This window comes from Pezoporus wallicus, unplaced genomic scaffold (assembly GCF_028554395.1).
Source record: "Pezoporus wallicus isolate ANWC-B61680 ecotype Strahan unplaced genomic scaffold, APGP_CSIRO_Pwel_v1 contig_1876, whole genome shotgun sequence".
NCBI classification, from domain to species: domain Eukaryota; kingdom Metazoa; phylum Chordata; class Aves; order Psittaciformes; family Psittacidae; genus Pezoporus; species Pezoporus wallicus.
Genome location: NW_026638337.1, coordinates 236,761 through 259,812, shown reverse-complemented (window position 1 = coordinate 259,812; position 23,052 = coordinate 236,761). Strand labels below are relative to the sequence as shown.

Genomic DNA, 23,052 nt, shown 5'->3' with positions numbered 1-23,052 from the left:
GATGATAATGTCAATCTATTGTGTCATAAATTACATCCTGTTATAAATAATGAAATCTCGGAAACAAATAACACATTCACATTCCTCAGCCAGGTTTTTCCTCTATTTTGTGATGAAAATGTGTCTTGAAAAATCTGCATAATTAAATGTCATCCTTTCTTGTCTGATTGGCATTTAGGGTGTTTTTTTCACATTCCTTTTTATTAGGCTGCTTTGATTAGAGTGTGGCATGAGGATGAGTTGTTTTTATGATATGTGTTTGACACTTCCAGATTCCAGGAGAAACCCTAATTCCTGATGGCAGGACAATAATCTGGGACAGCATGAAAGGCTTCAGAATACCTAAGGCAACCTACAAATTCATAGGGCTCTTGAGCTGTGAGACAACTGTCGGTGGACACAAGTACAGCACAAAGTACCTAACGCACCGAGAAAGTAAGTAGCCATCTCCGCACGCTACCTATCTTTTGAAAAGCACTCTGCCCTGGTGATGTTGTTTACTTTTCTTTCTCATCATCACGTGCAGCCAACACAATTTTTGATGTTCAGTTAAGCACCCCACGTCTTGTCAAGTTGCTGAAAGGAGACAGCCTAGCAATTAACTGCACAGTCACCGCAGCCTGGAACACCAGAGTGCAGATGACATGGACTTATCCTGGAGAGGTGAGTGATGTGGTTGAAATGAAGAAAACAGGGGTTTCCTGCAGACCACGCTGTACCTAGCATACCAGGAGGAGTTTTTTCCTCAAAATGCTTGCCTTGGTTCTCATTCCATCATTTTGACCCTTGCTGACATGTCTCTTAAAGTTTCCTTTTTTCTTTCTGGTGCATAATTGGATAAGTAAACATGTTTACACAGTGTACTCTGGTTATATTGCATAATCGTGAGCAAACGCTAGAATTGTTTCATCAAGGGGCTTCTTTTCAACCTGGTGAGATGATAGAAATTTATCACTCGGTCCTGAGCAAGGACTCTCTCTTGTGACAAAAAAAAATTTCAGCAAGGCTGTCTTTCTCGACACATTCATTTCAAAGACTGGCAGACAGTCAGGCACCCGACTTGAGTGTGTTTAGAAAAGATATTTTGATTTAGCTAGCCAAAATCTCATTTGTTAAGTGTCACATGAACAACCCTCTTGTTTTGACAACTTATAGGAATGATCTTGAATGTGCTTCTCCTCCCCCATATTGGGAGCATCCTCATAAATACTTGTCGCATACAGAATAACTGCCAGGGAGTCAGTATAAACCTGATAAGAAATTTGACATTAGTTTAAGGTTTACAACTCCCATTCCTTTCATGTCAGTTTGATTTACACTTGTGATTCAAGTCAAGATCATTTATTATGTCACTCATTGTGCCTAATCTCAAACTGAAATTATGATTACATTATATAGGGAAGATAAATGCAATTGTTTTTTGCCATTTTCCCTGGCATTTTTTCTCCTTGGAAATAAACAAACTGGCAACAAGAAATGCTCCAAATACATTATGTTGATCATTGCTGCTTTACCAAGCCCTAGCTGGGCACCAAACTTGTGAAATTCTGCTTTGTTTTTATTTGGATGGTAACTGAAGAGTGCTCATTGTTTATGAGACACCAGAAATGTTCTGGGTTAAATAAACTTTGAGGCCAAAGGCTGAGGGGGAGTTGCAGGAAATAACTCCTCAGACTTACATTATCTTCAGTTCCACCCTGTTATTCCCTTGCCAAATCCAGTCCTTTTCCCATCTATAATGGTTCCAGAATCCTCCCTTCTTGTGTTAATGCCCTCTTCTTCTATATGCCTTCTGACTATGGCACTGAATCCAGGCACCAAACTATGGGCTGCTCTTTGCATCGTGGCTTCCAGGGGTTTTATGCTCAATGCTGGAAAGGGCACAATAGGGAGCTGGTGTCTTGGTGGGGCAGGCCATGCAGAAGGGATGATTTTCATCTGGAAAGAACTAGTTTGGACGCTGTTACAGCTTTGGTGAAGATAGGAATGACTTCCCATATAATGTTACTCATAATTTTGTTGCTGATCCCCTGAGAATGTTAAGGCACCTTTTCACGTCTGTGCTGTACAGAGGGATCTGGATTTTTTAAATTTATGTATGTTGGTAGCATAGTAAGATAAAAATCTTAATGAAAATTGGTCTGATTAAGCTCACTCTTGTTCATTTGCATTTATATAGGCAAGGAGGAGAGGTTCTGTAATGCAGCGCATTGACCAGAAGAATACAGAAGCCAATATTTTTTATAGCATCCTTGTTGTTGACAAAGTGCGTGATATTGATAAAGGCCAGTATACCTGCCATGTGAAGAGTGGACCTTCAATCAAAGCTGTTAACACAACAGTCATTGTTTATGGTAAGAAGTGATGCAGATTTGTAGAATACCAAATACTCATGGACCAAATTCAGTCATACAATAACTTTACGTCTGAACAGAAAGTGAAAGTGAATTTATAGCAGGTTCATCATGGCCAGAAAAAGAAGGGAGACCAGAGAGAATCTGGGCCTTTACTTCCGTGACTGTTCTGTGTTGTTGGCAGTAGACCTATTAATGTTCAGTCTGATCACTGTTGCCTGCTAAATACTGTGATGACCCTGTTCTCAGTCAGTTCTGGAGGAAGTAGTCTATCAAACTACAGTCTGGGGGAAAAAAAGTTCAAGATGAATTTAAGTAGAAGAATTTCTCCTCCTCTTCTGTGGTATTTATTCACTGATTACTATGAAAAATGAAGATAAAGTAATACTCTAGCTGTGCACGGAGGACGTAGCTGCTAGGCCATTCAGAAAAATGAAACAAGCACTAGATACTACAACTCATTAAAATGGTTTTACAGTGGGAGCCTCAAACGAGTTCCCTATGGACTGCTTGGACCTTCAGTGAAATCTAGAAATTTCTGGTGTTATTTCAAATTTATATGAATTAGGAATTTTTTGCATTGGGACTCCCTTCTTTGTGGCATCCTGTTATAATTAGGACTATTCAGGATCTTTGAAGCATCACTGGTATTAAAGACCAAGGGGTTGGTGGATGTCCTCTGTGACAGATGACTTATGGTTGGAATATTGATTGGTTCCATGTTTTCAGTGGTCTATCTTTTCTCTCTTGTCTCAAAGTGTGGTCTGAACACCTCATATTGGTATTCTTAGAGAGTGTTTCAGTCCATTTTCCCTATTTAAGCCCTGGACTAAATCACTGGGAGCACAGGATGAGTCATGATATCCACTTGTACTCTTAAACAGCAACCTGAAGCAATCAGAAACTGAGTTTTAGATAAAGTCAGAGAAGCTGCAACTGTTGAAGGTAGCCTGTAATCTCTTATTCACATAAGCAAACCCATCTATGGGATACCCATGTTAGAAAGAGCCTGTGTGTGAATAATGGTTTGCAGAATCAGGGTTGTATATTTATAACTTGACTTCTGTAATTAAACTACTGATTTGTCTTGTACATGTTATTTTCAATGTACATGGCAAGCTGGATTAGGTATTGCACTTGTTTAATAGATACTCAATATCCTTATGCAGTCTATAATGTGGGTAAATGTTGCACCATAGATATTATGAAAGAGACTCTCAAACAGTTGTTCATAATTTGAATGTTTTTATTTTGCTCAAGTGCAGTTAGAGGGTAAAAAAAAAAAAAAAAAAAGAGACTTTTTTTAATGCATTGTGTTTTATTGCCTCTGGTAAAACCCATCAGCTTGCCAGAAAGTTTGAAATATGGGCAGTACAACTGGAAAAGGACAAATTCCAGCAGGTTGAGATTGTTCCAATGAAGTGATAAAGATTTGATTATTTGATGAAACAGCTGTTTACCAGTGATACAGAAAGTTTCTGCCTTTTCCTCTGCTGTTTCTCTGAAGGTGCCTTAAATAACCTCTGGCAGAATATGTTCTTTTGGGACATTTATTGATTCTTGGCCTTTAGGATTGGAAGGTTCATCTGACCATCTAGTTCAGCTTCCCCTGTACCACAAACCGCCTTATCTTTTGTGTCTTTTGACTGAAGCACAATGTGAATTTGGCTACAATGTGTCCTATTCTGGCAGATTCATGGCGTGGAAACTGAATCTCAGTTTCTTTTATATTCTTGGTATTCCTCTCTAAGATGTTAAGCTTTATTCTTGCTGTTGCCATGCGGGGACATCAAAACTATTAAAGATTACTTTTATCTGGATTCCTGTTCTCTTTAGTAGAACAATTCTTTTTGCAGGCTGAAAATCAGTGATAAAGTGGACTCTTTTTATTTTGTTTAAGATAAAGCATTCATTAATTTGAAACGTCGAAGAAAAACTGCACTGGAGGCTGTAGCTGGAAGAAAATCCTATCGTTTGTCAATGAAAGTGAAGGCATTTCCCTCTCCAGAGGTTATATGGTAGGACAACAATTACATTCACATATGCATGCTGGACCTTTTCTTAGATGAAAAATACTACCTTGGTAAAATATTCAAATAAGGCCCCTTGAAATTGCAACAAACTGGAGACAATGCAGTTGTAGTTTCATTGGAAGCTTCAGGGTTGCCTTGGGTTTTAACAGTTTATAAGAACTTTATCTCCATTTAGCAAGTGCAAAAAAGGAGATCTGGAAACTAAAACTCACATCCTCAAATATATTAGGTATGTCTCCTACTGAAATCAGTGGACACCATACAACTTGTATTTCTACTGAGCTTGACTGAAGTGCTGCTCCTAACTTCACTCAGACCTAGATATGAGACCTCAACTTCCTTTCCAGACAGTAAGAGAAAAAAAGATTTTCATTAAAATAAATCACTGAATTGAGTAATACAGACATGCACTATTAGAAAATACAATGGAAGTTTGGTTTATTATCTGGTGAAATGGAGGTTGTAAATCTACTTTAGTGACTGGAGCATTCACTTTGGCTCAAATATACTGTGCTAAGAAATCTTTTGAACAGTTTTTTATATTAATCCAAACCACTTTTATATGAAAACAATGTTATCTATTCATGATCTCAAGTGCTTAGAGCTTTTTTTTGTTGTTGTTTTGTTTTGTTTAAATCATTTTAAACACCAGTAGCTCTGGCTCAATTCATTGCACTTTAACAAAGGGTCTATGACAAGACTGATTAAGAAAACAAACCATAGACACATGAACAGTGAGAGTTCATGTTACTCACAGCCGGGCATTACTTTTGCTCCAAACGTTTTGTTTTACAAAACCTTTACATTTATAGATCCACATGGAAAATTTAAACAAAAGTAGAGCTGATGCTAACCATTTATACTGTATTTTCAGTTTCCTTAATGGTTGGGCTGTTGACTACACATATAGATCCAGAACTTCTGAAATAGAAAAAAAAAAATCAATTTAAACAAGAATATTTATTTATCTATTTATTTATTACAGTGAGGTTGGTCAAACACTGGAATAAATAGTCCAGAGAGGCTGTGGAGTCTCCATCCTTGGAGATACTAAAAAACAGACTAAAAATGGTCTTGGCCAACCGCCTGACCTTGCTTTGAACAGCAGGTTGGACTAGGTGACCTCAAGGGCCTCTTTCAGCCTCAGCCATTCCATGGCTCTGTAAAATACAGATGCAATGAAATGCTTAAATTCATAATCCTTAGACCAAATTTTTAGTGCTCTTTTACTGACAGTAGGTTTTCTGTAAATACTTCCTAAAACCTGGGAATCTTTTAATGAAGTCCATCATCATAACGAAACACTGTTGCACGCCTCTACTAACATCATGTCAAACTTCATGCATCATGCAACCTACTAAAATGTGGTTTATGCTGTATTTTTGACTTTGAAGAAAAGTGTTGTGTTTCTTCAGCAATCTGTGTGTGAGAGACAGTATTTTCTATGCTGATTTTCTGTTATCTTTAAAAACAGTTGCTTGATAGCAGGATATCTGATTCTTTAGTGCTTATCTAATCTACTTACTCTTCCTCTTCCTAAAATCACAGCTGTGCTTAGGCTACTGTAATACTTTGTCCCAGGATGTATTCTGAGGTCATAGAGAAATGGTCAGGGCTGGATGATGCAACCTTTTTTTGTTTGAATGATTCTTAAACAAAATGGTTGTCTTCTAGACTAAATGGAGGCACGAGCATGGAAAATTGGTATCTTCAGAGATAGAGTTGCAATTTTCAGCAACTCTCAAGTAGTACAGAGCCCTGTCAGATCGTTATCAATTTTATATAGAGAATAATGTTAATTATAATGCAGTTTGAAGAATACCAGTCTTATTTTTAAGGGAATGATAAGCCTCTGGTAAACAGAATCTCAGGCTGTACATTCAATTGTTGCCCAAAGATTGAGAAATGTGAAATGAAATAATGCAGGCAGTTTAAGCTACATTATTTTTTCAAAATTTTGATTTCTGGAATTCTTTTAAACAGGTTAAAAGATGGGCTACTTGCTGCAGAAAAGTGTGCCCGTTACATGGCTAAAGACTACTCATTAATCATAAAGGATGTTGCTGAGGAAGATGCTGGAAACTACACTATAATATTGAGCATACGGCAGTGGAATTTGTCTAAGAACCTTACAGTCACTCTTACAGTAAACGGTAAGTTTACAGCATGTTCTCGCTCTTCTCCCAAACATTGAACTAGATATTCTTTTATCTTGCACATTTAAGGTCACTGTTTTTTTGCTGACTTTCATGGACCCAAATCCAAGCCCCATATGGAGGGTGACAGACCCACCTTGGAATCAGAAAATGGATGCTGGTTTTCATTAGAAGTGTTTCTGTCTTCCATGGTTACATACTTGTTCCTGATGACTTAAATGTGTTACTAACCACTCATCTGACTTGACTTAGGCTTGCTGTTTTTCTTTGTTTTCTTAGGGTTTTTTCTTATTACTCACCCTGCAGGAATGTAGTATTTTCATGATCATGTAATACATTGGAGATGAGCTGGTTTTAATTGCTTTCTAATTTTTATCCTTTGCAGTGAAACCCCAGATATATGAAAACGCTGTGTCATCATTCCCTGATCCCAATCTGTATTTACTGGGCAGCAAGCAAGTGCTGACATGCACCGTGTATGGTATTCCTCAGCCTAAAATTAAGTGGATGTGGTATCCCTGCAGACAAAATCATTCTAGAACAAGGTAGGGCAACTTCCTTACTTCTATTTGGCATGTTTTCCCTTACTATTACATTTAAATATTTACTTTTTCCACAAAAATAAAGCTTGCCTTGACCATTGCTTGGTTAGTAGAGTTTGTGTGCTTTTAATTAATACAGTTTTAAGTAAACATGTAGGCACAATTCATTTTTTTCTGCATCGTTATTTGAAAATGGAGGACAGAGTTGTTATTTTGTATTGCTACTTAGGTTTGTTTACAGTTCACTACCATTCATGCATGTAATGTCCAGAGGCGATAATCGCTTTCTAATTTTTGAGGGAAGCTTTGCAGACAATGTCTTGCAAAGTTCACACACTTTCTCATGAAGGAGATCTCCATGTTTTCCTCTATGCTTTCCCCCATGCACAGTGATTCCCCTGTGTGGCATCTTTTGAAATTCAGCCGAACTAATCTTAAGGACTTTTTCCATTATGAAGGTAAAATGTGTTTTCTGATACATTGACTCACAGATTCCATTCAGCAAGCCAAATGTACCCAGCATTCTCCAGATGATATTTCAACAGCGTAAAATATAAATGGTGCCATACAGGCTTAAGTGATGCTGATTTGGTGCTTAACTAATCCTCTTTTATATTTAAGCTTTCTTCTGAACTCCGTTTCTTACTATTACAAGTTTGTGTGTTGACTCATTTATCCAAAGCTCTTCCTGCATCATGAAATCTGACACAATCCTAATGATTAACACTAAACCTCCACAATGGCATTAACATTAAGCTACTATTGAAGGGTTCAAACATGGAAGGTATTTTGATCACAGCACAATGAAGATACTTAAACCTAACAGAAGTTTAGGAACCAGCATTTTCTCATTTTGAGTTGAAGATAATTACTTTACCTAGGACTTACCTTCTTTAACTCTTTCATGGAATTGGGTTTTAGTGCCAGTCCAGCCACACATTTAAGCTTACACTTAACTGCAGGGGTATAAGACACTTCATTCAATTAAATAAGACAAATATCTCATTTCAAACTAAGGATGTTTGTAAGTGCTTTGTAATCAGGAAGAGTGTGCTCAGCACTTCCTAGGAGCACACAGTTTTTTCCAATTACGTTTTGCTTTGGTATTATGCTAATGATGGCTTTCTGTGCCCTTCTCACCAAGAGGTGGCACTAGCAATCTCTCCTTTTGCTGGCATAGGTATAACCTGAAATTCTTCATTTTGAGGACAGGTGAGGGCTGCATTTCGTCTATCTGTTATATTACCTTCGAGGGGTGAGTTGCAAAATTCTGAGTATTAATTTGGCTTTGCTTATGGTTGCAAGGTGTAAGACAAAAGAAACAGCAACATCTTTTAAGTAGAGAAACCCTGTGAAATGTGTATGTGAAAATTTTCAGTCTATTAATTTCTGTCAAGTGTTTATATGTCTATGCATACTCTGGGTGGAAATCACAGTGCACCACTGTCAAACCGTGGGTCATTCTTTGGGAGATGAATGGAGATGGTGCTTGTCCGTTGTCAAAACTTCCCTTCTGTTAACAAGCACAGATCTGCAATACAGCACAGGAGTGCATGTCATCAGCAATAGAAATTAATATCCACAAGCAGGTGTTTAATAATGTGCTAAACTGTAGACTCAATTAAATGCTAATTAGAAGTGTGTTTGAGCAGGTGATCCAAGGAGAAATGTGACAACTTGAATCAGCTATTGGCTCTGTTACAAGGTTGTTTCCAGACTTGCTTCCAAATTGCCTTCATAATTGTTCTGTGACAATTCTCTTTAACCCCGTCCCCCTTCCTTCTTCTTTAAATGCTCATTGAAGAAATAGTCTGGAGAACACCATTTTTATTGCTTTGCTTAGGAGGATTGAATAATATAGTGACAATTAACTATCAAAGAAAGGCAGAAGTACCTGAACAACTGCATTTTGTCTCTGGCTCTGGGAAGGGAGCAGAGTGGACTAGCTCGCTGGCACACTTTGCTCAGGATAATATCTGTGCCACTTAAGGTGTTCCCCCTGGAGAAATTGAGAACCCTTTAATCCCTCTTATTTCACTATACTTTCCCCTTTGTGTGAGGGGAGATTCACCTGAAAAACAGATTTAAGTTGTATGTACTTTGTGCAGCAGAGGAAAAAGTGTATCTTATTCTGCCATTACAGCATTTCTTTGGATTTACCTGCTCAGCATTAAGTTTCCAAGGCTAAAATGTTACTTTATTTGTGTTTGAGTAGTGTCTATTTCTGTGCCTTGTACCTCAAGTAGATAAACCCCCACAGGTTACCGTCATTCAGTGTATGGCAGTAGGGATTCTCCTCAAGTTTGAGTCCCACGCCATGGGACATGCTGTGCACTCTGAGTGAAACAATGCTGCTGCTGCAAAGACCTTGCAGTGCACAGATCTGTTTGCTCCAAGGTTTATATGAGTGCTTAACTTCATATCACTAGAGTACTATGACACTTAGTGCAAAAATTAGATGGTTTTATTTTTAAAGGACAATTGCCTATGGGCTCCCTAATAGAAGCTATTAGATTATCTGGCTGTTTCTTTCAATTTCTGTTCCAAACAGTTTCTGTTTCAAAAATCTAAAAATGCCTCGAAATGATTCCATTGCTTTTAAATAAAATGCAGATATATTTTAATGTTTTGTGATTTATCTTCATAAATCGATCTGCATAACTCTTCTCTGTACTTCATTCAAGCCAGCAATAGAAAGCCAGCCAAATTAAACAGTTACCATAGTTTCCTGGTAGCAAATTTAAGAAAACAGACAAACAAAACAAAAACCCCCCAAACAAACAGAAAAACCCCAACCCTGTTCAATAAATGGACTTTTGAAATGTGGACAGACCAACCTCATTAAAGTTTCCTGCTCTTTATTTTCTCTTAAAATGACTTTGCTTAAACCAATGCTATTGCAATTAAATAACCTTCTGTCAGCCAACTAGCTAACTAGATGGATAAGTGGAAAGACGATCTTCTGATGTTCACCCCAACATAGAAATGTTCACCAAGGAACACAGAAGAATCAAGAAAAAACTTGGGCAAAAAGTTATGTTCAGGTGATTTTTAAACCTTTTGCAGAGCTAGTAAATTCATAGATGGCAGGCAAAAGACGGTAGAAGATGTAATAAGAGTCAAAATAAAATGCAATTTAAAAAAATGAAAGATTAACCCTTCTTAAGTGACTGAGAAACTTCTTTTCAAGTGCTGTCTTACTCCAGCTTACCCTGCTGTAGCAGACACACGCATTCCTAGGCCAGGCAGCCCCAAGTTCCTCAATGGATATAGCAGAAGACAGCCTGTGATACACTTGTCCTACACTGTCCGTCAGCCTCCTTGCCTTCTTCCCTGCCACACTTGAATGGTTTCTTCTTGCCTTATTTTGGCTCAGTCTGGGTTGTCAGTGGAGGCGTGCAAAGGGGCAGCAGCGGTAAGGCTTGCTGAAGGTCTCTGGAGACAGCCAGGCTGGGCTCCACCTAAAACTGATCAGCTCTGAGGCTGCAGAATGAGCGTCTGCACACTAGGAACGTGCTTGATGCTAATGGTTCTTGACCTGAATCTCTTCAGCAGATTTGTGTTTATCTTAAACTGGTCTGGCAGAGATTGCCAAGAAAGGCATGTGGGATACTGATATTGCTCAGTGGAAGCACTGTTTTCTTCAGCAGTTGTATGATGTCATTTGGGACCAGTTTCTTTCTGTGGACATTTCCATGTGGCCAGTTTCAGAGAGATCTTCGTCATGCTCTGCCCAAGGTTTGGCCAATCGGCCCTTCAGAAGCTGCAAACAAATGCAATACTGTCCCATCACCTCGCTGCCTCCTTGAGCTATCAATCAGGTTTGTTTAGCCCCAAACCGCATATCAAATTATTGTCTTACAACCCTCCCATCACATCACTCTGTATTTTCTGGCTTTTTTTTTTTCTTTGTGTGTGTATGTGTGCGTGAGGGAGAGGGAAACGTAACGGTATTGTGGAGATGCCTATGAAAACAAAGTCATTGGAAAAACTGGAACATGATTCTCTCCCCCCATAACATCAGGTTATGAACTCCTCTTGGTATAAACCCATCTGAACGATTGGACTGAGAATGAAAGGCTGAGTGTAGGAAACTGAGGACAGAAGCAGGCAGCAGGAACCAGGTGCTGTGCAGCAATGCCTAAGCTGATACTGCTGCCAAAGAGCTATGCTCAGGAAATCACAGTGCTCTGCTGCGTGGGTCCTCATTGAAATCACTACTGATTTAACACAGAGTGATAAGAAGGGAGTATTATCTCCCTTTGAGCTTGTCTGCAGTGTAAAGGTAAGGTCACATGAATTATTTTCAATAGAAATAGCTCTCCATCAATACAGAGGGAGGAAGAGGAACATATTGTTGATCTCCGAGAGGTGAAAACTAGAGGCTTTCCTTGAAACTTCTGCTGAGATATAGAAAGACTGAAACTACTGGAATGAAAGTGCATGGCAAGACTTCCATCAGCTTCAGTGAAAGAGAAGCCAGGCCATGTGTGCACAGCAGTCTAATTGCATTTCTACATTGTTTATGTCAGTGTATTAATAAGGGATTGAAAGGCAGAATCATTAGGATGTGCTTGGATAGATTATCAGGGGAAACCGGATTTGGAACATCAGTGAGGTATGTGAAACGAACAAGTAAAGAACAAATGTTAATTGTACTTAATTAGAAATGTACTGAACCACCCAAATTTAATTGTTGGATGTCTGCAAACATTGATGCCTATTAGTTTGTCCACAGCAACTGTTTTTGTTCCCCATGCCATCTTCCATTTTCAGGAAGGGGAAGTCTGAGTCCATAGAGCTGATAAAAGTAGGTCAGATGCCATTAATAAACAGGTAGTTCAAAAATGCTTTTGTTTAATTTGACATGTGGCCAGATCCTCAGCTCTAAATTCACACTGGCTACGGATCTGGCTGGTGGCCTTCATGCCTTCCAGCACATGCCTTCCATACTCTACTATACGAAAATCTTGCACCAATCTTGCAATGGGAAGATACTTAAAATAGGTACATCAAAAAAATATATTAACTACTCCATAATTTTGTTATGGTTGGGGAAATATATTAGCATAAGTAAAAATCAGCCCTTGTGTTTTTCACGTATCTTCCAAAATATGCAGAGGATCAGTCATGAGTGTATATTGCAGCAGCGTGGACCTGCAGAGAATGTGAAGCCAAAAGAAAGTTAAATACCCTCTGATCTGCAAAGTGCTGAGACATCCCATTCTGCATTTCCACCTTCTATCCTCTGAAAACGGCTAGTAGGGCTGTGTCCTGGTCCTCAGTCAGTATTTCAGATTTTTTTGATATATATGTTTTATTATTTTACTAACAAAATGCCATACGAATCAGATGTGGCATATATGTATGGATGAATAAATCTGACAAGCACATGCTATACACTGCATGCAGTTTGCTCTGGTGTGTCCTCAGGATGATGCACTGATGAATTTATTCTGCAAGCTGTTAATGATTTGATTATTGTTTTATCTCACTCCCCTAGTTCTTTTTTCCCCCTTTCTGTCCCTCTTTTTTTTTTCCAGTTCTTTTTTTCCCCCATCTTGTTGCCTTCACAGTGTGGTCTCTTGGCTTTACTTCAGACCTTTGCTCTGGACAGCCTCACCCCCAGTCTCAAGGAAGAACACATAAGGGACATGCAGACAGTGGGAAGTTTTTGCTTGATCTTTTACTCCCTGTGGCCCAGCCCATAGAAAATAAAACATGTGACAGGCTGTACGTGGGGACTGCACGTTGTGAGAGAGGCCCTGCACGCTGGCAGTGTCCGAGCCAGTGGGACGTCCCAGCCTGCAGCCAGAAACCTCTCGGCCAAAGGAAGGCACCAGGTCAAACTCTGTGTGTGCTTAGGAGTGATTATGAATGGAGAACTATTACTGGATCAAGTACACCTTTTACAAAAATATACAAACTTTAGTTAGCATCCTTTTCCTTTTTAAGTGTACGCCTTTCAAAAAGCCTTTGCAGAAGGCTTTGAACAGACACGGCGTATGGGGTAAGATCACGCACAGAAAAATATATTCAGTTAAAAAATAGAAAACAGAGGCTAAGAGGGAACAGCCAGTTCTTGCAGCAAGGAGAGGCGACTAGTGAAGTTTTTCAGGAGCTGGTGCTGGGGTCTGTACTTGTCAACATGTTCAGAAATAGCCTAGTAAAGGTGGTAAGGGCGTGACAGAGTTTGCTGATGAAACAAAGTTATTCAGATCTGTAAGAATGAGGGCTGATTGGGAAGAAATGCAGAACTATGTGAATCTGGATATCTGAGTGATAAAGTGGCAGATGAAATTCACGGAAGATAAATGTGCATGATGCGCATAGGAATAAACAATCCTGCTTTCACATGTAAAATTGAAGGGTAAAAAGGCTGTTAGCTGATCATTACTACCACAAAGAGGGATCTGAGTGTTGTGATACATGGGCTTGTGAAAGTGATCACAGTCGTGAGCAGCTTTAAAAGCAAACTAAGTGTTAGGAATTCCTACGAAAGACATAAAGAACAAAATTAGAGAACACCATGATAACTCCACATAAATCCATAAATTACCGACATCTTTTATACTATGAGCATTTCTGATCCTTTCATCTCAAAGGACGCAGCCAAACTGGGAGGCACACCAGGAGGGACAACAAAAAGGATCAAAGGAATTTCAAGGAATGAGAGGAATGTGTGAGGAACGAGTGAGGAGGGAGGTCAAGGCTCTCAGACTCAAAAAAGAGGTAACTTAGGGGATACATGGTAGAGATCTACAGACTTGTGAAGGGGACACATGTCTGAAGTTCAGTTGTGTATGTCTTTTCCAGTTCAAGAAGTAGGGCCTGTTAAATAAAGCTAGGAGGAATGCACTTTGGAACATAAGAAGGAGGTGGCTCTTCATGCAATGGATAGCAGATCTGTGAAACTCCTTGTCAGAGGACTTTGGGAGTTTGAAAAGTCTGCACAAAGTCTTGGAAATCCACTGAAGTGTAGGAACGGCCTCCATTGCGGGAAGTTCCTGAGCTCATAATAATTGGTGACTGGGGGAGTATTCGGAGGAAGTATCTGTAGTTAGTCCTGCTCTTACTCATCCCCAACCATCTGCTTATGGTCATTGTTGAGACAGGATATGGGGTAGATGGATCCTTCGTCTTATATCCACGTCTGTCAGTATTTTCTCTTCCTGTTTTCCCTCTAATCAATTCCCCTCTCTCCTTAAAAATGTTTCCCTCCATTCTTTTTCATCCTTTCCTTGTTTTCTGCCTGCACTTCCAGTCCCTCACTCCAGTCAGCCCAGAGCTGCTCTCAGACCTCTACTTGCAGTGAAGCTGAAAACAAGTAATTTTGAAAAATACAACCTCTATGCAGCAATAGCTCTTTCATCTCCTCTGCTGGTCACTAGAAAATGGAAAGGGTGTTACTTGTGCTTCCTGCTTGTCAACAAGACAGGGAGCATTAAGGATTGTGTAAACACATTAGTAAAGAGTTACTCCTTTTTAGATACAAAAGGCAAAAGGATCCTGTCAGGAAAGCAAGGGAAAAGAAGGAAATTTTGGCATTATGAGAAAGAAGATGTTGGGGATATCTGGATCTTGGAAGTTGAGGTGAGGTTATGTCTACAAGCCATGTAAGCTGTTAGAAGTGACTTGTGCGTGGAAAATAACTTATGCCAGAAGGGTCTGAACAATATCTTGGACTTCTTATGTAGGGAACTTTGGTTGGAAATAAATGGAGTGCAAGAGTGGACATTGTATGTAGAGTCTTCATGGTCTTTCTGTTTAGGTTTCTCACTACTCAACCAAATCAGAAAACACATCTTCTTTTCAGTACTATGGACTATTAAAACCAAGCACTTTTTTTCTCCTGAAAGAAATACTGGGTACTTGTGGAAATCTCATGCTCTGAGTGATATTTCTGTAGTTCCAGTCAACATCCAGTTCCTCTATGGAGGACATAGTTGTCATTTTCACACAGAGAAAGTGGAGGCTGAGTCACAGTGACTGCATGGGAGATGAGAGTGATGGCAGTCTAGCAAAGGAGGGAAAGGAAGCAGAAAAGAAGGAAGGAAGGATTGGCTAAAGTATATAGTATTCCGCATCCATGAAGAGTAGTAAGCAGTGTGAAGCTGGAAATTGAAGGTCAAGAAGCAAAATATAATTATCTGATAAGAAACTCAAGTTGTGAAAAAGTCAAGTCACCTCAGGATGTGCAAACACCTTAAAAATTACTTTCAAATGTTCTTATGTTCCCTAGTGGCCAGAGCTATCAAGTACTGGGAAAGATGTTGGAAGCAAAATGTGTGTTTTCATGACCGTCGGCCTCAGGCATTTGCATTTTGTTGTAAATAGCTGGTGTGCAGGTGTAGAAGTAGGCTTTTTCCCTGTAGAAATGTGAGCGTGGGATGATGAAGGGTTGAAAGGTGATTAGGTAAGACTGCTGTTGATCACACTGCTTCTTTTGAGATGCTTCAGATAAATCAACTTTCTGTAGTAGCATACTGGAATAGTTTGGGGTAGGCCATAGTGTTTGGAAAGGATGAGTGTGTAGGGGAAACACTACCCATTTATCTGGTTACTTGTAGATAACAGGAAGAAAGGCAGTGTGCAGCTTCAAACATTTCCCATAAAGCCAATGCAGTATGCAGCAAAACTATGAATGCCATATACCCTACAGTTTTCAAAGATGCTCATCAGGAGGATGGATCATTCACGACATTAGGGATCTCCTCCAGAGAATGAGCTTTCCCTCTAAGTATCCCTCTCAATGGGGACACAGAGCATCCTACAAAACAGAAGACAACTCAATCGTCATACTGGCAAGTGAGCAGTGTGCCAGGACCCCAACCCAACCTAATGCCAAGAGGCCACTGAGAAATCCTCCAGCCACCCTGAAGGTCATCAGTGAGTAACTTCTCAACATGGCTAATAGTGTCCTTGGTCATAAGCTGATCCCGCAGTGGGGACAAGGGCTAAGGAGTGGCAATGAAGAGTTGCTGCTCTCCAAGACTCATGAGAGTATCTGAAGTTAGATGGGCAGGTGCCATCTTATCTCCTCTTGGTGGGCAAGTGTTGACACTGCAGTAGGGACCAGTGCCAGTGAGAGGAGAGAGGCAAATGAGATGTGCAAAGGAGGAATCTGCACTGCTTTCACTAGGATTTCTTGTTTAGCATTCCTTGCTAAGCTCCTAAATAAATATAAATATATAAACTACAATATACAAAGTAAAATGCATTCAGCTCCTACTATTTGTAGGTATCCTCCTAGCCCTACTAACCTGCATATCAGTGAAGGTGTTTGGGATGAAATCCCAGGGGGCTGCAGCTTTTCCACTGAATGCAGTATCCCCAATATTGATTATTTTTGATCTATAGCAGGAACACTTGGACCATAGCTCCTTAGAATAGTAGAATCACATCCACAGCCAAAGCTGTGGAGCACATTGGCGGAGGGTTCGCACATGTTCTCCCTCTCCACCCCCATGAAGCATGTTTCACAACCTGTACATGTCCCTGCTACTATTTTCCCTCTCTGTTTCCTGCCTCAAATCAACTCAATATACCCCAGGACACATGGCTAAACAAGCCCCTTGCTATCAATCGCAGGGTGCTGGATGCCAAGTTGTGGAGCAGGCAAAGCCCATATCATTCTGATTCTTTTGATAACTTCCAAGTGGAAAACAGTTCCTATATATTCTTTACAATTCCAGGAATTTCCAGAGTTCCTGTCTTAAAGTTAGTGTCGTCACCATTGCCTCTTGAAAGATGTGAGTCAGCTCAACTTGAGTTTATAATAACATTGCCCTGATGCTGCTAGGAATTGACTGCTGCCCTAAAAAAAGGGTAGATGCTAAGAAAAATATTGTGCCTGCCATTAATTATGCTTTAAAATGGTCACCATCGGTGACAGGATGGCTTCCTTTTGCTCCTAGTACTGGTGTAATTGCCAAATACTACCTCAGTAAACAACAGTGTGATTGAAGTTGCCAGTGGCTTTGCCAAGAGGAATGCTTAGAGAATTGAATGGAATGTTACATGAGGGAAAGATTGCAATGGCACCTGGCGTCACATAAGAGGGTTTGGGAGGGAGGAGCTGGGAAGATGAGGAGACAGAAGATGAGTATTTTTCCAACTGATATAGGGATCAAGGGTCTTCCATTCATATTTGTCACTGTGCTACTTAAACTGCAGAATGTGTCCAGGATGGGGAAGAAGATGTGTCTGGACAAGCTGGGTCTAGGGCTTTCACTTACTCCTGTCACACTGAGGGTCAAATACATCCTGTGAATAATTAGACAAACCCCTTACCTCAGCTAGTATGTTCCACTGTAAATCACTGGGGTGACAACAAAACAGTAGTTTCATAGGCAGGAGTTTAGCTTGGAGCTGGTCTGTAGTTTAATTTCAGTGAAATGCATCAAGATGACATGAAGTACACTCTTACCCTGGAAACTTTTCCACATCTATAGTTATAAATACACCACACTATTGTGCTTGGCATGCTGTATGCTAATAGAGGTGAGGGCTCTGAAACTCATTAGGAAAGGGAGCGGGCTGCGGAGCAGAGTGAGGACAGTGTGAAGCTAAGGTTGATAACCACAGCCTTGTCCAGAATAGGCCATGGGAGTTTTCTTATCTCACTTTGGCAGGAGGTGCTGCTAGTTTCCTGTGCGAAATCAGGAGCATATGCTGCTTTCCTCTTGTTGTTTGGCTTCCTCTGCTACACAAGACGGTTCCCAGCACTATGATTATCTTTGCATCTTCAAACATGGCACACTCTGCTTCCTCAAGGGCTTGATGTATTCTTGAGAAGTGGGCTGGTTCCCCTCCCCCCAGGCCACTTCTTTAGGGCCGCTGCTGGTGCCAGCTCCTCACATCACAGACCTCTTATAAAGCTGAACTTATTCTGGTTGCATAAACCACTCCCAGCCTTCCAAAGAAGTGTAAATTCCCAAAGCTGAGGGTGGCAAAGCAGGTCTGCTGGCGGAGCTTGCCCTGCGCTGCAGGCAGCAGGGCAGGGCAGGCAGTGCATGCTGCCAGCTTGCCCCAGTACCCGCAGAGCTGCCCTCACCCCCACTTCCGCCCTGGAAACCCACAGGAGAATTAACAGCTTCTGTTTTTACAAAGAAATACCCTGTTTCTCAGGCTCTGGACACAAAGGACGAAGCATGCCTGTGCGTGCGGGTGTGTGTGCGCGCGCACACAGGCAAGCGTGCATGCGAGCACGCATGCAGGCACATGGAAAAACTACTTGAGGGGGAGAAACCTGGTTATTCTGCTCCTCCCAGTGCTTCACTAAGACAGCAGAGCCTGATCACTTTGCTCTGCGGTTGCATAAGGCATAGAAGCACACATTTCTACATCCCCTGTCCATTATCATCTATTATATAGGGTCTCTCCACTTGCACAGTTACACCCTCGAAGTAGGGAAGTAAACGAATCTGTGGGGAAACATGTAAGAAGTGCTTAGAAATGTGCTGGCAGATTGTTTATCAACCTCTGTGCACACTGTGTGCTTTTTCATTAACCTGGCAGTAACCCTGCTGTAAGCTTTCCTGAAGATGGAAAGTAATAAGGCTCATCCCACAACAAAACATTTCAGGAATTCAGATGCTCTGGAGATACCTGGAGTAAGATTCAGTTATTCCATGGGATTTCCCTGCAAACACAGGCAGTTCTTGCTACGAATAGGGTCCTGAGGAGGTAGTTGGAGTAACTTGCAACTTCTTTACAAAGCAGAAAAATACATAGCTGATGTTATCTGAGGACACAAGCAACGAAACATCAATTGGATTAACGGGAAGATGATTGTGTATTTTGGTCCCAGCCAGAGTAAATTTTTATATTTTCATTTTTCTCTCTTTCTTTCCAAGTATCTGTAGTTAACACAAACATTTGGTTTGGTGACTGCTTCTAAGTTCAGGAGAGCCTTTTTCTGTTATAAAATGCCTGTTGTTAGAAGCTGAGGTCAGGTTAGGAGATAGAACTCCTAATTAGTCCCATTTGTTCCCTCCCCACCTCTACCTGATGCTGCTGTCTTAAACAGTGGCTTCAGGTGGCACCACTGGCAGCAGCAAGAGGCAGGGTGACTGAGTACTAACCTCACAACCAGCTCAGGAGACTGGAGGTGGCTTGTATGCTTGTCCTAAGCTCTCTTAGTGTGTTTGAGGTTAAAGACAGAGCATTTGGCATCTAAGGAGAGAAAGCATCTGGTTCTGCATCTAAAGGGATGAGTCTGAGTCTTGTCCTAGGGTTTGCCAGGCAGTCGTGTTGCAACTGATCTGTAAACGTTTGCTGATCCAGCAGGCTGTGGAGTCAAAGTGGGGCATACGACTGTGCTCACATCTCCAACTGTTTACTGTGAGCTGTTGGATAATGTACTCTCAGCTTGATTGTGGCTCCTTTTTCATTAAAACCATGGACAACAGCTATTAAGGGTATTTGATTTTCTACTGTAATTGCATTAACATTGTAATTGGCAGCTTGGAGATAGTATAGTATGTGAAATCAGTAGGGTTCATGTATGTGCCTCCAGGGCTAATATTTCACTAGAGTTTTACATGTGTTTTTCTTGTTATCATGATGTTATTGTAATTATGTTGGTGGTTTGTGTTATGGTATTAATGAGTAATCAGCATCTTATTGTGCTAAGCATCAACAAAGACATAACACTGTCCTTATCCTTAAGACATTGCAACCTAAATATATACAGTTTTGTTCAAGGAATTATGAGGACAAGCATAATAATAACTAAGCCTGCAGGCTCCAGAGCTGCAAGAAGGGAAATTGCCTGTCAGAGTTGCACAAGCAATTTCTTAATATACATTATTGAGAAAATGTCCTTCTTTCTGCCCTATACCAAAATATGTGTCTCTGTAAGGTATTTTGTAGTAAAGAACAAAATTTTTCAGCATTGTAACAAAGAAACATAAATTCATTCTGTGGGGAAAGGAAAAAAAATTAAAATTTCTTTTTTGTATGGGTGAAATGAGGTTTGGGGTTTCTGTCTTCCTGTACAGAGATTGCCCAAATATCCAGTGACAGGGATGTGCCTTTGATACTGCCTTTGTGCCTGTATGGGCATCATGAAATAAGTTCTGGTATCTACTATGGCATGGAAATGTTATCAGCTTACCAACTTTATCATGTTTTCTGTGTTCTTGTCTTGCTACAGAACCAGACTTCTTAAAGAATTAAATGCGCAAAGTAAATAGCATCTACCTTTCTGACTAATTTTTAACCACTTTCTTTTACAATCTGAATGCATCAACTATCTTAACACAGATGTCTGTCATCTACCATGGCTTCAAAAATCATATCTCAGAAGCTGGATTTTAAACCAAGAGTCTGGAAGAAATGTTTGTGCAGATAGGGCTTTCTTGCCATGCTATTGCTCCCTATCCTCTTTCCATGCCTGAATGACAATGACTTGCTCCTGGTTTTGGCTTTTTCAGCTCACTGAGCCTCACAGTGCACATTAAGAAATTTGGGCAGACAATCATGTATCTGATCACTGCCCAAGTTAGTTTACATATCATAATTTCTTTAAACTGTAATGTCTGCTAAGACACTAACCAGTGTGATGCAAAGTTACGTAATTAAAAACAAGCATGTAAAGTTATTGTACCATTGATATTATAAACAACACAAAGTTTAAGCAAATTGCACAGTTAGCTGAAGGGAAATGAACCTCATTATTTGGTTGGGATTGCGTCACATGCTGTTATCCAGTCACGGGGCTTTAAAGGTCATTTCTCCAAACAACTGATATACATGTCAGAACTATTTGATTACAGATACTACAGTTGTTATCTTTCAAATCCATGGAAGATCAAAGGACTGTGTCATATTTGAAAGAGCCTGACCCTGATGAAGGGTTAAGCTCTACCGCTGAAGCTGGAATTGAACAAGCAACAACTAAATTTTGGATGAAAAGCAAAACTAGATATCCTCAAACAGGAATAAGGACAGACAGCATTTAAGAAGCATTCCAATGTGTTTATTTCCATGTGTGTACCACATTAGGCTTTGAGAAACAAATTAGCTCTACAATGACCACACCTGAATGTTCTGATTACAAGCCAATTTGTTGCATAAGGCAAAACCATTTTTTTTCCCTGAGATTTGCATTCATTAACATGATGTTGATTCCTCCCCTCCCCCAGATTGAATGAACATTTAAATATCTTTGACAATTACGTATAGTTTTGTTTAACTTTGTTTTCCTAATTTGAGGATTATAGTTATTTATACTGTGCCTTGTAATCACTGACCCTCAGTATGGATATTTTGACATTTTTGTAAACTGAAGTAAAGAAAACACACAGAAATGAGAACTTGCATCATTTTTCATGATAACAGAAACAACCTGCACATAGTGAAACAGCATCCATTATAGAATGGATCTCAAAACAAATATAACTTGTCTTGAATTTAAGGCTGAAAATAGTATGAACTCATGTTTGAAGCCACGCTTCAACAATGACAATGGCTCTGGAGCACTGGAAGTGGGATGTTGGTCTCTCACAGTCTTGTAATTAGACTCCGACTGTAAATTCTGACCTCCCAGTCCACAGTTGGTTAAATGGTGAGAGGTAATATTCAAGGAGGAGCAGTGGAAGTGGATACAATTATCAGGCTACAAACTGCAGGATTTAATGAGAAGTATACTTTTCTGGTCAACACCACACCTGTAGTTTCCCTCACTGATCACTGTTTCCAGAAGAATTGTTTTGTCTTATGTGTTGAACATTTCTCTCAATCACCAAATCAATGAAATTTCCATTTTTATTGTCTTCAGGCATGGCTTTTGCTCTCATACTGAAGGATCTTTCATCCTGAAACCTGGCAGCAATATAGGAAACAGGATCCAGAGCATCACTGAGAGGACAGCTGTAATAGAGGGCAAAAATAAGGTATGATCTTAGGAGCAGACAAACTTTCTGTGTGACAGCATGTGTTGAAAAAACACTGCAAAATGCTATTGAGGTAATAGTGAAGAAGCCAGTGTTCTTATGTTGTTTAGATTTGAAGAGCTGCATATATGCAAATAACATTCATACTTGGTATTTATCTGCTGAGATGTACTTACTCCTGCAAGCAGTCATAGTAAGGTAAGAGACATGCCAAAAGAGTGTATCAATCAGTGGCATTCACCATATCTGCTTTCTTAGAGTTGGTTTGTAGTATCTTGGGGCACCTCAGAAGCAGAGAGGCATGGTTCCAGGCCATCTTTGCTTCATTTGTGACATTGCACAATTTCCTGTTGTTTTTCCTATGAGAATTAAACAATTTACTCTCATTAGAGAGTTTATTCGCAGATGTGGTCCTAGATTATTAGATGACCAGGTCTTTTCTTGCAATAAAAAATTTAAAGGGCCAAATGAATCAGATTAGAGAAACAAAGTTTAAAAGACATCTCAGTCAGAGAGAGCAAGGTGAGATTCATTCCAGTGTTATTAACCATCTAAATGTTAACTGTCTAGTCCAAGTCAAGCATCCCTTTATGGGCCATGGGGAGATGCAGGCACTTCTGAAAGATGAGTAGGCCTGTAGTCTATTGGTGTCTAATGTGGGAGAGATTAACTTGCCAAGGCCTGTAGAGGATTGTCCATCAGTTAAAACCTTAAAATCAATATTTTTTACTAAAGAATGCACTACATCAACTGTACTTACCTGGGTGAGACATAAGACTGATTTGTTGTGGTGGTAAGCTACATAGGAGCTCAGGTGAAGATGCACAATACCATACCACTGCCACAACATCTTTTTTTCACAGGCTGGTTTGGTTTGTGATAGTAATGGCTGGAGGGATTATGTATTTTAAAGCCTACCTTATTCAAGGCTTGTCATTTCTAAGGACACTGGAATGCTTTTTATATTTCTAAGAGCACTGGTCTCAATCCCTTACAACCTCTAGTCTCTGCATATGAAAATGAGCATAAGCTGCAATTATTCTCATGTTAGGGCCCTTTCACACACC

General features: G+C 40.0%; 1 protein-coding gene across 2 annotated transcripts in view; it reads left to right on the top strand.

Annotated features, from left to right (window-relative positions):
- Positions 1-23,052, top strand: part of FLT1 (fms related receptor tyrosine kinase 1) — a 110,455-nt gene that overhangs the window by 29,058 nt on the left and 58,345 nt on the right. For both annotated transcript variants that reach the window (XR_008972283.1, XM_057410382.1), the window contains exons 5-11: positions 273-435; positions 527-663; positions 2,180-2,354; positions 4,255-4,372; positions 6,371-6,540; positions 6,929-7,088; positions 21,871-21,985. Coding sequence is in view for 1 of the 2 variants with exons in the window: in XM_057410382.1 (XP_057266365.1) it covers positions 273-435; positions 527-663; positions 2,180-2,354; positions 4,255-4,372; positions 6,371-6,540; positions 6,929-7,088; positions 21,871-21,985 (1,038 nt within the window). In the remaining variant the exon portion in view is untranslated. The remainder of the gene's footprint in view (positions 1-272; positions 436-526; positions 664-2,179; positions 2,355-4,254; positions 4,373-6,370; positions 6,541-6,928; positions 7,089-21,870; positions 21,986-23,052) is intronic.